At 38.9% G+C, this 16,303-nt stretch overlaps 1 protein-coding gene across 1 annotated transcript in view; it reads right to left on the reverse strand.

The window, feature by feature from the left end:
* Window positions 1–221: 221 nt before the first annotated feature.
* The window catches only part of LOC133619714 (uncharacterized), a 119,613-nt gene continuing 103,531 nt past the window's right edge, over window positions 222–16,303 (reverse strand). The window contains exons 33-44 of the mRNA XM_061980954.2: window positions 15,741–15,785; window positions 13,319–13,346; window positions 9,193–9,300; window positions 9,056–9,109; window positions 8,936–8,989; window positions 8,789–8,842; window positions 3,607–3,714; window positions 3,473–3,526; window positions 3,292–3,399; window positions 981–1,034; window positions 793–846; window positions 222–338 (exon numbers count right to left, since the gene is read on the reverse strand). Of these exons, the coding sequence (XP_061836938.2) occupies window positions 222–338; window positions 793–846; window positions 981–1,034; window positions 3,292–3,399; window positions 3,473–3,526; window positions 3,607–3,714; window positions 8,789–8,842; window positions 8,936–8,989; window positions 9,056–9,109; window positions 9,193–9,300; window positions 13,319–13,346; window positions 15,741–15,785 (838 nt within the window). The remainder of the gene's footprint in view (window positions 339–792; window positions 847–980; window positions 1,035–3,291; window positions 3,400–3,472; window positions 3,527–3,606; window positions 3,715–8,788; window positions 8,843–8,935; window positions 8,990–9,055; window positions 9,110–9,192; window positions 9,301–13,318; window positions 13,347–15,740; window positions 15,786–16,303) is intronic.

Here is a 16,303-nt window from a genome sequence, read left to right on the forward strand (position 1 = left end):
ATGGTTTTTAAATGTATGTTTTAATGATGTTAAAATTGTGAGAGTAGCATATGTGTGTTTGTGAGAATGGCCATGTGTTGGCTGAGTGACGGCAGTGTGTGAGTGGGCAAGTAAAGAGAGAGAGAGAGAGCTTGTGTACTGCACAGTAGAACAATGAATGGGTCCGGTTGTGTCCTGCAAAACTAATAATAAAGCAACCAGATTGTCACAAATCCAGGGCCTCAAATCCTGACCAGAAAGCGGAGCTTAGCAGACCCATTGCCGGGTAAAGTGAAGGGTGTTACACCCGACGAAAACATCCACCCTGGAAGGAACGTCTGCCCTGTGCTCCTCGGAGCCTAACAGCAGGAAAAAACACAAACAACTACATTATCACCGGTCACTCTTTATAACTCCTTGTGCAGATCTGAATGCTAATTATTTAGATGTTTACCTTGAAGCAAAGGTGGTAATACCAATCGCCACATTTGGCGAGGCGTGTTTTAAAGCAACACTTGAAGCGCAGCGCATTCTTGTTTAATGCATCACCTTTGTTGTTGGTTTTGAAGCCCAATTACCTCCATATTGCGCATCACGCACCCTCTTTATTAACCAGTGGAATTTACATTTTTTCCCATTTTTCCTCTCCAAGATTTTATTGCTTGTATGCACTTTGAAAGAACCGGTACTGGTACTTTTCAAAGGCAGTATAGTACCGATTTCAATCAATTAGTATTGCGGTACTTTATTAGTAAAGTACCGCAACAACCCTAGTAAGCAAAATGTGATCAAATTAAGAAAACAATCTTATACCTTCTGTCCGTCAAGTCCCTTTGGCCCCTGCGCTCCAGGAGTTCCAGTACTTCCCTAAGGGAAAACATACAGTTTAGTATCATTAAAATTATACAAAAAATACACAACATCTTGAACTGATACAATAAAATGTGTTGTTAATTGAAGACCAGAAAGTACGTAACCCACGTATACGCACACGTACTCACCTCTAACCCAGTCAGACCTGCACGGCCAACTTCACCCATCAGTCCTGGTTCACCCTATTTTATTTGAGGTGACAGAAACAGAATTCATGGCCTTTGTTAACTGTAGGTGACAAAGTTTATTAAACCATTTTTAGCATTCATGGACATCCAGTCATGATATCATTTATTCACAATAAAAACACTTCTACAGTCGTTCCCAAGGCACATCAATGTGTCTTTATCTCTTCTAATTTTATATGCGCTCTGACTAAAAAGCTAATTTGTCCTTTTGGGGTTAGGCTTACTTTGATTCTCCGTTTTTTCCATGTTGCTCTGTCAGAAGGAAAGCAACATTATGTAGAATATACCACCTATTTGACAGATGACATTGTTTGCAAAAAATGTGTGGAAATATACAGTCAACAGAGTAAATTAAAGGCCTACTGAAATGAGATTTTCTTATTTAAACGGGGATAGCAGGTCCATTCTATGTGTCATACTTGATCATTTTGCGATATTGCCATATTTTTGCTGAAAGCATTTAGTAGAGAACATCGACGATAAAGTTTGCAACTTTTGGTCACTGATAAAAAAGCCTTGCCTGTACCGGAAGTAGCTGACGAGTAGCGTGACGTCACAGGTTGTGGAGCTCCTCACATCTGCACATTGTTTACAATCATGGCCACCAGCAGCGAGAGCGATTCTGACCGAGAAAGCGACGATTTCCCCATTAATTTGAGCGGGGATGAAAGATTTGTGGATGAGGAAAGTGAGAGTGAAGGACTAGAGGGCAGTGGGAGCGATTCAGATAGGGAAGATGCTGTGAGAGGCGGGTGGGACCTGATATTCAGCTGGGAATGACTAAAACAGTAAATAAACACAAGACATATATATACTCTATTAGCCACAACACAACCAGGCTTATATTTAATATGCCACAAATTAATCCCGCATAACAAACACCTCCCCCCTCCCGTCCATATAACCTGCCAATACAAATCAAACACCTGCACAACACACTCAATCCCACAGCCCAAAGTACCGTTCACCTCCCCAATGTTCATACAGCACATATATTTCCCCAAAGTCCCCAAAGTTACGTATGTGACATGCACATAGCGGCACGCACGTATGGGCAAGCGATCAAATGTTTGGAAGCCGCAGCTGCATGCATACTCACAGTACCGCGTCTGCGTATCCAACTCAAAGTCCTCCTGGTATGAGTCTCTGTTCTCCCAGTTCTCCACAGGCCAATAGTTAAGCTTGACTGTCATCTTTCGGGAATGTAAACAATGAAACACCGGCTGTGTTATCCGGCACAACAGTCAGGGGGTGCATTCTACGGCGGGGGTGCGTTATCCGGCACAATACCTGCCGCAATACACCGCTTCCCACCTACAGCTTTCTTCTTTGCTGTCTCCATTGTTCATTGAACAAATTGCAAAAGATTCACCACCACAGATGTCCAGAATACTGTGGAATTTTGCGATGAAAACAGACGACTTAATAGCTGGCCACCATGCTGTCCCAAAATGTCCTCTACAATCCGTGACGTCACGCGCAGGCGTCATCATACCGAGACGTTTTCAGCAGGATATTTCGCGCGAAATTTAAAATTGCACTTTAGTAAGCTAACCTGGCTGTATTGGCATGTGTTGCAATGTTAAGATTTCATCATTGATATATAAACCATCAGACTGCGTGGTCGGTCGTAGTGGGTTTCAGTAGCCCTTTAAATAGAGTAAAACAGGTTCTAGAATGGAACTAGGAAAAACACAGCAGGCGGGGAGGAGAAGCCAACTGCTAAGCTACCTTGAATGTGAAGTATTGAAACAAAAAAAAAGAAAAAGTGTTTTGTACACTTCAACAGAAGTCTAACAGGACCCGGGTTACAGCAGAGAGTAACCAGCTAAGAAGAGGATATTAGCGAGTAGATTAAAAAATCCGGAGAGGGAATAATATTCTCACAGTGTGACAACACTGTCAGCCATAGCTATGAATGAGTAGATATGACTCTATGAGCTTAGGGTGAACAGGGGAAAATTGTCATTGCTTTAGAAGGCACGGAAACTACAGAGCTCACATATCTGGTCGTCTGTACGTCATTCTATGCCGTGCACGATCACTTCCGACGACTGGAAAAGATGCAATATGTTACCGCATACATCAGCGGTCATCAATAAGTCAATAATGAAATGTAATAATACATTAATGAAATAATAATATGCAATATAGATGCATAGATAATCGTAGCCTCTGAATCGTAATTGAATAAGTCCTACGCTTAATTACTGGCTACTGTACAGTAAAGTGAAGTCAAAAATGGGCTCACCATTAATCCAATGTTGCCTTTTTCTCCCTTTGCTCCTCTTTCTCCATTTTTTCCAAGTTCTCCCCAGGTTCCCTCAGGACCAGAGAACCCTTGAAGTCCCACCACTCCCTGCCATTAACCACCAATCAGGTGCATTGTTGCAAACTTCATTTCAACAACGTGGACAATGAAGGACATGTACCTTATTTCCTTTAGAACCAGGCTCTCCTGCTTCTCCTGGATGGCCGACATCTCCCTGCACGGGAAGAATATCAACAACCTCATCTCTAATATATCATATTTTCATAAAGTCGACGTCGTCATTATTAGACCAACCTCGTGACCGAGAGGTCCTGGTGGCCCCTGCAATCCTTTTAGTCCAGCAAGTCCTCTCTCTCCCAGTGACCCTGAAGGACCAGGTTTTCCACGAGGCCCGGCATCTCCCTATCACAAATAAGCAGCAAAGAAGAACTGAAGCTTCTAAATTTTGCACAGGATAGGTGGTGTAGCAGGGAAGTAAGTAGTTGATCCCCCTGCTGAAATAAATATTTTAGCAAAGTTTAACCACCGTAAAGACAGTCTATATCAGGCGTCCTCAAACATTTTGACTTGGGGGCCACATTGGGTTAAAACAATTTGGCTGGGGGCTGGTTTATTTATTTGTGTGTGGACACACACACACAAACAAAATATATACTGTATATATACACACACACACACACACACATCTGTGTATGTATATACACACATATATATATATATATATATGTGTGTGTGTGTGTATATATATATATATATATTTGTGTGTGTGTATATATATATATATATATATATATATATATATATATATATATATATATATATATATATATATATATACACATACATATACATACATATATATACACATATATATATATATATATATATATATATATATATATATATATATATATATATATATATATATATATATATGTGTATATATATATATATGTATATGTATATATATACACACACACATACATATATATATACTATATAAAATTTATTTATATGTATTTATTTATATATATACAGTTGTGCTCATAAGTTTACATACCCTGGGAGAATTTATGATTTCTTGGCCATTCTTCAGAGAATATGAATGATAACACAAAAACCTTTCTTCCACTCATGCTTAATGGTTGTGTGAAGCTATTTACTGTTTATTTAGTGTTTACTCTTTTTAAATCAAAATTACAAAAGAAAGTACCCAAATGACACTGATCAAAAGTTTACATACCCCAGTGACTTTGATCTGATAACATGCACAAAAGTTGACACAAACAGGTTTGAATGGCTAATCAAGGTTCCAATCCTCACCTGTGACATGTTTGTTTGTAATTCATGTGTGTGTATAAAAGGTCAGTGAGTTTCTGGGCTTCTGACAGACCATTGCATCTTTCATTCAGTGCTACACGGATGTTTCTGGATTCTGAGTCATGGGGAAGGCAAAATAACTGTCATAGGATCTGCGAGAAAAGGTAATTGAACTGCATAAAACAGGAAAGGGGTATAAAAAGATATCCAAGGAATTGAGAATGCCAATCAGCAGTGTTCAAACGCTGATTAAGAAGTGCAAAATGAAGGATTCCGGTAGACCAGCAAAGATTTCAGCCACAACTGCCAGGAATATTGTTGGAGATGCAAAGAAAAATCCACAAATGACTTCAGCTGAAATACAGGACTCTCTGAAAAATTGTGGTGTGGCTGTTTCAAGATGTACAATAAGGAGGCACTTGAAGAAAAATGGGCTGCATGGTCGAGTCGCCAGAAGAAAGCCATTTCTGCGCAAAAAATGTCATAAAGTATCCCGCTTACATTACGCCAAACAGCACAGAGGCAAGCCTCAAAACTTCTGGAACAGAGTAATTTGGAGTGATGGCTTTCTTCTGGCGACTCGACCATGAAGCCAATCTTTCTGAGGATTAGAACCTTGATTAGCCATTCAAACCTGTTTGTGTCAACTTTTGTGCATGTTATCAGATCAAAGTCACTGGGGTATGTAAACTTTTGATCAGGGTCATTTTGGTACTTTCTTTTGTCATTTTTAGTTAAAAAGAGTAAACAGTTGTTTGCCAATAAATAGCTTCACACAACCATTAAGCATGAGTGGAAGAAAGGTTTTTGTGTTATCATTCATATTCTCTGAAGAATGGCCAAGAAATCATACATTCTCCCAGGGTATGTAAACTTATGAGCACAACTATATATATATATATATATATATATATATATATATATATATATATATATATATATATATATGCAGGACTAATAAAATGTCTTGTTAGTTAATAGGTACCGATAATCAAATACTAATAATTACTAATTTACTTATTTATGGATCGTTCATGTACTTTTGAGGGTGTCCACTGACAAAACCAGCAGGGACTCAAATCAAATCAAATTTCCCCAACTGTATAACAAAGCGATGGATGGACTTCACCGCCTTTTTATAAATAGTAAGGGTGTCTGGATTCAATATACATATGGAATATTGGTCCAATATGAGCAAAAAAATAAGTGTGGGATTATATGACCCTACATGTAAAATATGTGATATAATCTCCCATTCAAGCAGTCCTGCAGAGTGTTTACATGTTCCAAGCTGGACAGTTAGTTAATATCTAAATGTCCTCCAATAAGCACTCAAGGTTGGTTTGTTCTTGTTTTTTAGGCAAGTCATTTACAAAATATGAACATTGTAGGCTACTAGGAGCTAGAAGCTACACAACATCTAAAAACACAATAGCACACAAGCTAGACATACATGATAAGTGTCCTTATCCAGTAACGATTACTGAACAGAATAATTGTTAGCATATAAAGAAAGCCACTCAAACTACCAAAGACAACAAGATACAGCTAAAACACAAAATCAAATTTAGACAAAAAAAACACAATAAAAACAAATAAAACGTAATCAATAAAAAAAAACTATGCTAATAACAATAAAATATTATGAGCAAGGATAAGAATGTTTAAAAAAAATAATATTTTCATTATTCAACTTGCTGTGTCATGAGCTTAACTTCATGAATTATTGTCAACGCGAGGTTTCGCCAAAACCAATTACCACTCTGTGGGGGGAGGTGAAGCCAGCGCTGCCTGTAGGAGTAAAAGTCACTGCCGCTGTCCGTGGTGCTGAAGGCAAGCGCCATCGGGCAGGGGCGGGGCATGTGCTGACGGCGAGACACAGCTGGCAGGTGATTAGATTTCACAGGTGGTACGTGTTAATATAATCATCTGTTGTCTTTAAGAGTGAGCGGCCGGGTGCAGGAGGAAGAGGAAGTTTGGAGAGTGACTGAAAAGACCCGTTCTGAGAGAGAAAACTTTGCATAAAAACATACGATCATTAAAAACCTTGTTAAACCTGCACGCCGGACTCCTGTGCCGTGTTTGACAGTGGGACTGCGAGGAAGCGACTTCCACACACTCATTTCGATTTAAAGACAGCACACATTTGCCATTGTCCTCCAAAAACTTTTACAGTACTGTACTTGATCCAACATTTTTTTTTAAATCCCACACTACAATATATAAAATACTATGTACTATGATTCATGCTGATATCATCCATCCATCCATTGACCTTATTGCATTAATCTGTATCCGTCAATTCTCTAGGCCAATATCGATATATGTATATATATATATATATATATATATATGTATATATATATACATATATATATATATATATATATATATATATATATATATATATATATATATATATATATATATATATATATATATATATATATATATATATACACAGGTAAAAGCCAGTAAATTAGAATATTTTGAAAAACTTGATTTATTTCAGTAATTGCACAAAAGGTGTAACTTGTACATTATATTTATTCATTGCACACAGACTGATGCATTCAAATGTTTATTTCATTTAATTTTGATGATTTGAAGTGGCAACAAATGAAAATCCAAAATTCCGTGTGTCACAAAATTAGAATATTACTTAAGGCTAATACAAAAAAGGGATTTCTAGAAATGTTGGCCAACTGAAAAGTATGAAAATGAAAAATATGAGCATGTACAATACTCAATACTTGGTTGGAGCTCCTTTTGCCTCAATTACTGCGTTAATGCGGCGTGGCATGGAGTCGATGAGTTTCTGGCACTGCTCAGGTGTTATGAGAGCCCAGGTTGCTCTGATAGTGGCCTTCAACTCTTCTGCGTTTTTGGGTCTGGCATTCTGCATCTTCCTTTTCACAATACCCCACAGATTTTCTATGGGGCTAAGGTCAGGGGAGTTGGCGGGCCAATTTAGAACAGAAATACCATGGTCCGTAAACCAGGCACGGGTAGATTTTGCGCTGTGTGCAGGCGCCAAGTCCTGTTGGAACTTGAAATCTCCATCTCCATAGAGCAGGTCAGCAGCAGGAAGCATGAAGTGCTCTAAAACTTGCTGGTAGATGGCTGCGTTGACCCTGGATCTCAGGAAACAGAGTGGGCCGACACCAGCAGATGACATGGCACCCCAAACCATCACCCAACCATGCAAATTTTGCATTTCCTTTGGAAATCGAGGTCCCAGAGTCTGGAGGAAGACAGGAGAGGCACAGGATCCACGTTGCCTGAAGTCTAGTGTAAAGTTTCCACCATCAGTGATGGTTTGGGGTGCCATGTCATCTGCTGGTGTCGGTCCACTCTGTTTCCTGAGATCCAGGGTCAACGCAGCCGTCTACCAGCAAGTTTTAGAGCACTTCATGCTTCCTGCTGCTGACCTGCTCTATGGAGATGGAGATTTCAAGTTCCAACAGGACTTGGCGCCTGCACACAGCGCAAAATCTACCCGTGCCTGGTTTACGGACCATGGTATTTCTGTTCTAAATTGGCCCGTCAACTCCCCTGACCTTAGCCCCATAGAAAATCTGTGGGGTATTGTGAAAAGGAAGATGCAGAATGCCAGACCCAAAAACGCAGAAGAGTTGAAGGCCACTATCAGAGCAACCTGGGCTCTCATAACACCTGAGCAGTGCCAGAAACTCATCGACTCCATGCCACGCCGCATTAACGCAGTAATTGAGGCAAAAGGAGCTCCAACCAAGTATTGAGTATTGTACATGCTCATATTTTTCATTTTCATACTTTTCAGTTGGCCAACATTTCTAAAAATCCCTTTTTTGTATTAGCCTTAAGTAATATTCTAATTTTGTCACACACGGAATTTTGGATTTTCATTTGTTGCCACTTCAAATCATCAAAATTAAATGAAATAAACATTTGAATGCATCAGTCTGTGTGCAATGAATAAACATAATGTACAAGTTACACCTTTTGAATGCAATTACTGAAATAAATCAAGTTTTTCAAAATATTCTAATTTACTGGCTTTTACCTGTATATATATAATATCGGTATTGTATTGAAATCGAAAAAGTAGTATCGGGCCACATGGAGAAATATAGTGAAATAAAAAGTGTGGAATGTTGTGTCTGTGTGCACTGACCAGGTCTCCTTTCTCTCCAAGTGGTCCATCATCGCCTGTGTGGCCCAGGAGACCCTGACATGTGAAACGTCCATCATTAGAATGTAGTGAAATTACATCAGTAATGACACAGATCAGTAAAAATCCACAAGTGAAATGAACACCAACCTGTTTTCCGTCTAGTCCAAAAGGGCCAGCATCGCCACCTATGCCAGCTAAACCCTGAATAAGAGAGAGTTGGTTTTAATAGTTGAACATGACTTTAATCTGAATCTTATTGAAGGTGACCTTGTCCCCTCTGTCTCCTGCTCCTCCTAATAACCCAGCAGCACCCTGGAGGCCCTGTGGAGACATAACAACAATAATCCCAAATAAATCTATAATGTGTGAACAAAAGCATCGCTTGACGGTAAATAACAACTCACTGAGATTCCTGTTGGCCCTTGAGGCCCCTGAGGTCCAGGAGGTCCATTGCTTCCTCTGGGTCCAGGTTTCCCAGTGGCTCCATCATCACCCGGTAGCCCCGTAGCACCCTTGAAAAACAGAGGGGTATTGCAAGTTAACAACAAATCTTCTGTTTTGAACATATTACTTACAAAAAAAGCAAAATTTTTATAGTTCAAATAAATCTATTTGACATCTGCCTTCAATCTCTGCTTTTGCAATAAGTGTGTCTATTAGAGATGCGCGGTTTGCGGACACAACCGCGGAGTCCGCGGATAATCCGCGGGTCGGGCGGGTGACATGACGAAAAAAATGGATTTTAAATAGATTTGGGCGGGTGGCGGTTGAACCAATTCGGAAATATATATACATAGTTAAATGTTGTTACCCACATACGAAAAACTTATCGATTTTATCGGTCCTTTAGGTGGAGCTGATGGTGCATCACCGAAAAAGAAAAGGATTGGCTTCACAGAATGGGAGGAGGATACACCTGTGCTTGTTGATGACGTAGAGGATTATTCCTCTACAAACTTCCATCTCGACGGATCAGCAGAGGAAAATCTACTTTCCTTTTGGGGGAAACAAGGACAATCATTCCCACGACTACAACACCTTGCCAAGAGAATCCTATGCGTCCCAGCAACAAGTGCCGCATGTGAGCGCTCCTTCAGCGCAGCAGGGCGCATTTTAGAGGCCAGGCGCTCTCGTCTGAATCCTGGCACTGTAGATGCCATTTTATTCCTGCGTAGTGCTAACAAAAAAAAAAGTAAGTAGACATACGGTTGGATATGTTAAACGAATTAGTCTACGTTACCTAGGCTATACCAAATAAGCCCATGTCTAACCTATATTGAGTTCGGTCAGCTGAATAATTGTGATGGTTACGTGTTGTTTGGGCGCACTACAATGCAAAGGAATTAAGGCAATTGCGTTGTTTATTGTGGTTTTTTCTATTCGAGATATACTACTGTGTGTTAATTATTTGGCCTCGCTTTCAAGTGAAGCGCATCTCCGATTGGCGACAATGTAAGGATATTTAGCCTGCTTTGTTTGTCGCGACCGTCTATTTTCATTATAATTCAAGTTTGATGATAAAGTGCAGTCTGATGGGTTTGATTTCCCCCCTTCAGCTATTTGCCTTGGCCAATAAGTTGCAGGTAATTTATTATTATTTATTTAATTTATTTTTGTTTAAATAGGGATGACATACATATGTTATTGTATAATTTAAGTTTGTGCGCGTGATTGACAGCCTAAGGCTTATGAGGCACATTTTTTTTTATTTTTTTTTATTTAAACTTAAAAACGTATGAGCCTATGCCTATGCCTAGAACATAGGCTATGTGTTTCTCTTTATTTTCCTGCCTGTCGTTGACAATGGAGATTGTCTGATATTTTGTCATGGCTGCAGATCAATCAATAAAGGTTCATCTTTGTCGCAAAATTGTTCACTGCTTCACTGTGCACCCCGCCCTCGTCCCTATTTGAGCATTATAATGTTAACAAGTTAATATTCATTGAAATAAATTCAGAAATTTTTTTTTACCTAACGAAAATATAGGCCTAGTCTTTCTAAAACATTTTTTTGACTTCTTAAAAGCCTCGTTCTGCTTGCTGCAACTGCGCACACAAAGTGTGAGGAACGCACTCCTGATCTGAGGGCATTGGCAACAATAGTCAACACTTTCTTAATGGAAATGACAATAATATTATAATAATGATAAATAATATTATCACGCATTAATATCTCTTAGCCACTAATGCGTGGCCAAGAGATATTAATGCGTGGCACGCATTGAATGTCTCTGCTGCATTGGATCAGTCTCCTTTCTTTAACAGGCAAACGCTTTCTAACCTCACTAATGCCTTGCATCGTCTATATTAGATATATAACAACGGGCGGGTGCCGGGTGGATGACGACTTTTGTGATGCGGTTGCGGATGAAATATTTGCCTATCCGCGCATCTCTAGTGTCTATAGTAGGGCTGCAACTAGTTCAAATAATTGACACAGATTTGTTATTGTGGACGAGTCTAAATAACCTTCAACAGTACTAGATAAATATACTTTTTGCACATAATGTCATTGTGGAGGGGGGCGTGGCCTGTAATCGAAGACAGCGACAGGTGCGTAGATGGCCCAGGTGGGCCTTGTTATCTAATCACCTGTCGCCTTTAATAGCAGCAGGTGTTGGAGTTGGAGGTGCTGCTGAGCGGCCGCAGGAAGAAAAGACATTGCTGGAAAGCAAAAGCCTTGCACAATTGAATGAAAATAAAACTCTCCTGGCAGTGTGTGGTGGTCCGAAGAACCCACTAGAGGGCAACCTCTACAGTCATGTTTACAGGACATCTTGCTCTGTATGTCTGTTCATTTATTTTTCCATTCATCCATCCATCCATTTTCTTCCGCTTATCCGAGGTCGGGTTGCGGGGGCAGCAGCCTAAGCAGAGAAGCCCAGACTTCCCTCTCCCCAGCCACTTCGTCCAGCTCCTCCCGTTTATTTTTCACTGCGGTTAATATATTTGGTGTGATAAAGTAAAACCATTTGTTAATCCGTAATCTATGTTTTATTTTCTTCTGACGATCAAATGTACTTTTATGGGTTTTAAAAATTAGTTAAACTCAAACATGTACAGCAGATCATTAGCCAGGGGTTTTCAAAGTATGGCCTCGAGCACATTTGTTTATGAGCACGCAACACATTGTAGGGACAAAACAAACACCTCCTTTATTAGAACATTACACCATAAAAAAAAACAAAGAAAAAAATGCTGTCAAACGAATATTTTGAATCTGATGAATCGCACTTTGGATTTTTGATTAATCGCGATTAATCACAATAAATTGCTTGTTTGCATAATGTAAATTAACTTTAAATAAAGGACCCCAATAATGTGACACAAAACATTTTTGGACATTAAAGAACATTTTTTTTTAAGTTTTATTCTTAAAACTTGGCATCAGTTTTATCTAAACTACTGATGGGGTTAATTCCAAAGCAGGGGTATCAAACGCACAGGTTTTATCCGGCCTGGGAGATGAGTTTGCTAAGTATACAAATGACCCGAAATTTTTGAATGAAAAAAACTGCTGTTCTAAATGTGTCCACTAGATGTTGCAATAGCAATTATTTGTATCTTTGTAGATGATGCTACATATGTACAAAAAAATAAACCACATGATGTTAGTGCACCAGTCTAGGAAAATGAGCAAACTACATAAATAACATCTTGTAATTTGATTATGATATTCTTTTTTTATCTTGATAGATTGAAAAATAACACATATGAGTTGACTGATGAACATTATTACATAATTTATCCAGAAAGTATAAATCTCGACAAATAAAGATAGAATAATATTAACTGCAACATGTAAGTGTGAAAAAAACAAAAACAACATTATGATTTGTACATTTTCAGAATGTGCTTGTTCTATTTTTAAACTAAGAAAACAATCTGAAGTTGTCTTTATTTTTAAGTTATCGTGCCGTGATTTCACCAGTCCGGGCTCACTTGGGAGTAGATTTTTCTCCATGTGGCCCCTGATCTAAAATGAGTTTGACACCCCTGTTCTAAAGTGAATTTTGCCAGAGAGCAGACCAGTCAGAGTCTCCTCATACATTGCACATGTTTTTGCATTCACCTGATCACTGAGCGTATAGTAAATAAATAATAAATGGGTTGTACTTGTATAGCGCTTTTCTACCTTCAAGGTACTCAAAGCGCTTTGACACTACTTCCACATTTACCCATTCACACACACATTCACACACTGATGGAGGGAGCTGCCATGCAAGGCGCTAACCAGCACCCATCAGGAGCAAGGGTGAAGTGTCTTGCTCAGGACACAACGGACATGACGAGGTTGGTACTAGGTGGGGATTGAACCAGGGACCCTCGGGTCGCGCACGGCCATTCTTCCACTGCGCCACGCCGTCCCTAACCGGCCGCCACCTTTAACGAGCATGTGCGATCAAAATAAATTGCATGATTAATTTGTGTTTTTACAGAATTATTGCGATAATTTTGCGGGATTTTGTTTTTATTTTGAATCTGTGAAAATGTATTAAAACCGTTTTAACGTTTCTTTAACTAGCTTGCAGGCTTGGGAGGGTTGTTATGCAAAACCCTACAAAAATAATATAATTTATTAAATTAACAGTTAACACCTCTATTTTAAATAAAGAATAAAACATTTTAAAAATCCCTTTGACAAACTGTCGCAGAAAATTAACACTGCTTAGCATCCCATTTAGGACCCAGTGTTTCCCATGCATTAATGTGTGTTTATTGTGGCGGCCACAAATAAATTAATTTGCAAAAAGTGAGTTATTTTTTTCAAAGGTTTTATTACAGGAAGTTAACACTTCACCTTCCAAGTGATTTATTTGCTGCCATCTCCTGCCAATCATGTTTTACAAAAAAAATACAGTTTGAGGCCTTCTGTAATTAGTAAACTGTGCAGAGCAGCAGACTGACCTCGTAGTAAAAATGTTAGAATCAGAACATATGTCTGAAAGTACAACAATTTTCTGTAAAAATCAAAATTTTGTTTTGATGTTTATTTTTGTTAGCCTGTCAATGGGATCATCAATTACATGTTAGCATTTAGGTAACAGCATAATACCTTCATTTCATAAGGTTGTATTTAGAGATGTCCAATAATATCGGACTGCTGATATTATCGGCCGATAAATGCTTTAAAATGTGATATCGGAAATGATCGGTATCGGTTTCAAAAAGTACAATTTATGACTTTTTAAAACGCCGCTGTACGGAGTGGTACACGGACGTAGCGAGAAGTACAAAGCGCCAATAAACCTTAAAGGCACTGCCTTTGCGTGCCGGCCCAATCACATAATATCTACGGCTTTTCACACACACAAATGAATGCAAGCATACTTGGTCAACAGCCATACAGGTCACACTGAGGGTGGCCGTATAAACAACTTTAACACTGTTACAAGTATGCGCCACACTGTGAACCCACACCAAACAAGAATGACAAACACATTTCGGGAGAACATCCGCACCGTAACACAACATGAACACAACAGAACAAATACCCAGAACCCCTTGCAGCACTAACTCTTCTGGGCCGCTACAATATACACCCCCCGCTACTCCCTAAACCCCCCGTTCCCAACCCCGCCCACCTCAACCTCCTCATGCTCTCTCAGGGAGAGCATGTCCCAAATTCCAAGCTGCTGTTTTGAGGCATGTTAAAAAAAATAATGCACTTCGTGACTTCAATAATAAATATGGCAGTGCCATGTTGGCATTTTTTTCCACAACTTGAGTTGATTTATTTTGGAAAACCTTGTTACATTGTTTAATGCATCCAGCAGGGCATCACAACAAAATTAGGCATAATAATGTGTTAATTCCACGACTGTATATATCAGTATCGGTTGATATCGGAATCGGTAATTAAGAGTTGGACAATATCGGAATATCGAATATCGGCAAAAAAGCCATTATCGGAAATCTCTAGTTGTATTTCTTTTTTTCTTTTTACTGTATTGTTGATTTCAAATGATTCCTACATGTACACTATGTGCACTCCATGTTCATATTGCTATACTTTCTTTTGTGTGCTTACTTTTACAGTAACTTAATTGTGGAGACTATCAAAAAACAATCTCAAGTTGTACGTTTTTTCATCTTAAATTTAAGAGACTGTTTACATATCTACCAAGCTAAATTCCAACATTTAGGGAGGGCAGAACAATATATTTAAATAAAAGTGTAGTCTTTGTTGCATTGTAGTAATAAAATAAACAGCAACAATTACAGCTAATATAATGTAACAAAAAACATACGTGTTGATACTAATAACACAAATGTGTCTTGAACTATAGGTATACATTTTTTTTTAGCTTATAAAAAAAAAAAGATATATATATATATATATCATACTTGCCAACCTTGAGACCTCCCGGAAGAGTTAGTGCTGCATGGGGTTCTGGGTATTTGTTCTGTTGTGTTTATGTGGTGTCACGGTGCGGACGTTCTCCCGAAATGTGTTTGTCATTCAGTGTGACCTGTATGACTGTAAATCAAGTATGCATTGCATTCACTTATGTGTGTGTTAAAGCTGCATATATTATGTGACTGGGCCAGCACGCTGTTTGTATAGAGGAAAAGCGGACATGACGACAGGTTGTAGAGGACACTAAAGGCAGTGCCTGTAAGGCATGCCCCCAATATTGTTGTCCGGGTGGAAATCGGGAGAAATTCGGGAGAATGGTTGCCCCGGGAGTCTCCCGGGAAAATCGGGAGGGTTGGCAAGTATGATATATATATATATATATATATTTATTTATATATATATATATATATATATATACATATACCTATATATATATATATATATATATATATATATATATATATATATATATATATACATATTTTGTCATATCCGATTAGACTAATCCATCTTGATACTGCCCTGCCACATCCCCACCACCCCCAAAACTAGATAGGCATTCTGTGGGAAACACTGGGACCTCTGACTTACCGGTGCCCCCTGAATCCCTTTGAGTCCGTCATCGCCAGGTCTACCCTAGAGAAAAATACAAAAACAAAACAAGGCATTAATGAGTAAATAAAAACATGAATAAGCCATTTTTCTTTGAGTGCTTTAAAGCAGGGATCTTCAACATATTTCAGGCCAAGGTGACAAGATCTGCCTGGACAGGTCGAACTTTGTGTATTATTTTTTCTATGTTTATGAGTTTAGTTACTCTCAGTGCTTCTTCCTCCCTGTTTTCTCCACTTCCTGTGCACTTCCCCTGCCTTGCAACAGTCAGGATGGAACAGCACCTGCCCCTGTTTGGTGATTAGGACTCTCACCTGCTGCCAATCCTTTCTATATATGCCAACCTTGTCATTCAGTCAGAGCTGGATCATTGTAATTGTACCTTGTGTTTGTGCTTCACTACAAATAGACTTAAGCTCTCCTTATACTTAGGTTTCACAGCTTCTTGTGCACTTCCATTGCTGCACTAGTTTTGGGGGTTTGGTGCACTCCCAGCTGCACTAGTTTTCGTTTCTTGTTTATTAAATATAGCTTTACCTGCA

Source organism: Nerophis lumbriciformis, linkage group LG20 (genome assembly GCF_033978685.3).
Source record: "Nerophis lumbriciformis linkage group LG20, RoL_Nlum_v2.1, whole genome shotgun sequence".
NCBI lineage: Eukaryota > Metazoa > Chordata > Actinopteri > Syngnathiformes > Syngnathidae > Nerophis > Nerophis lumbriciformis.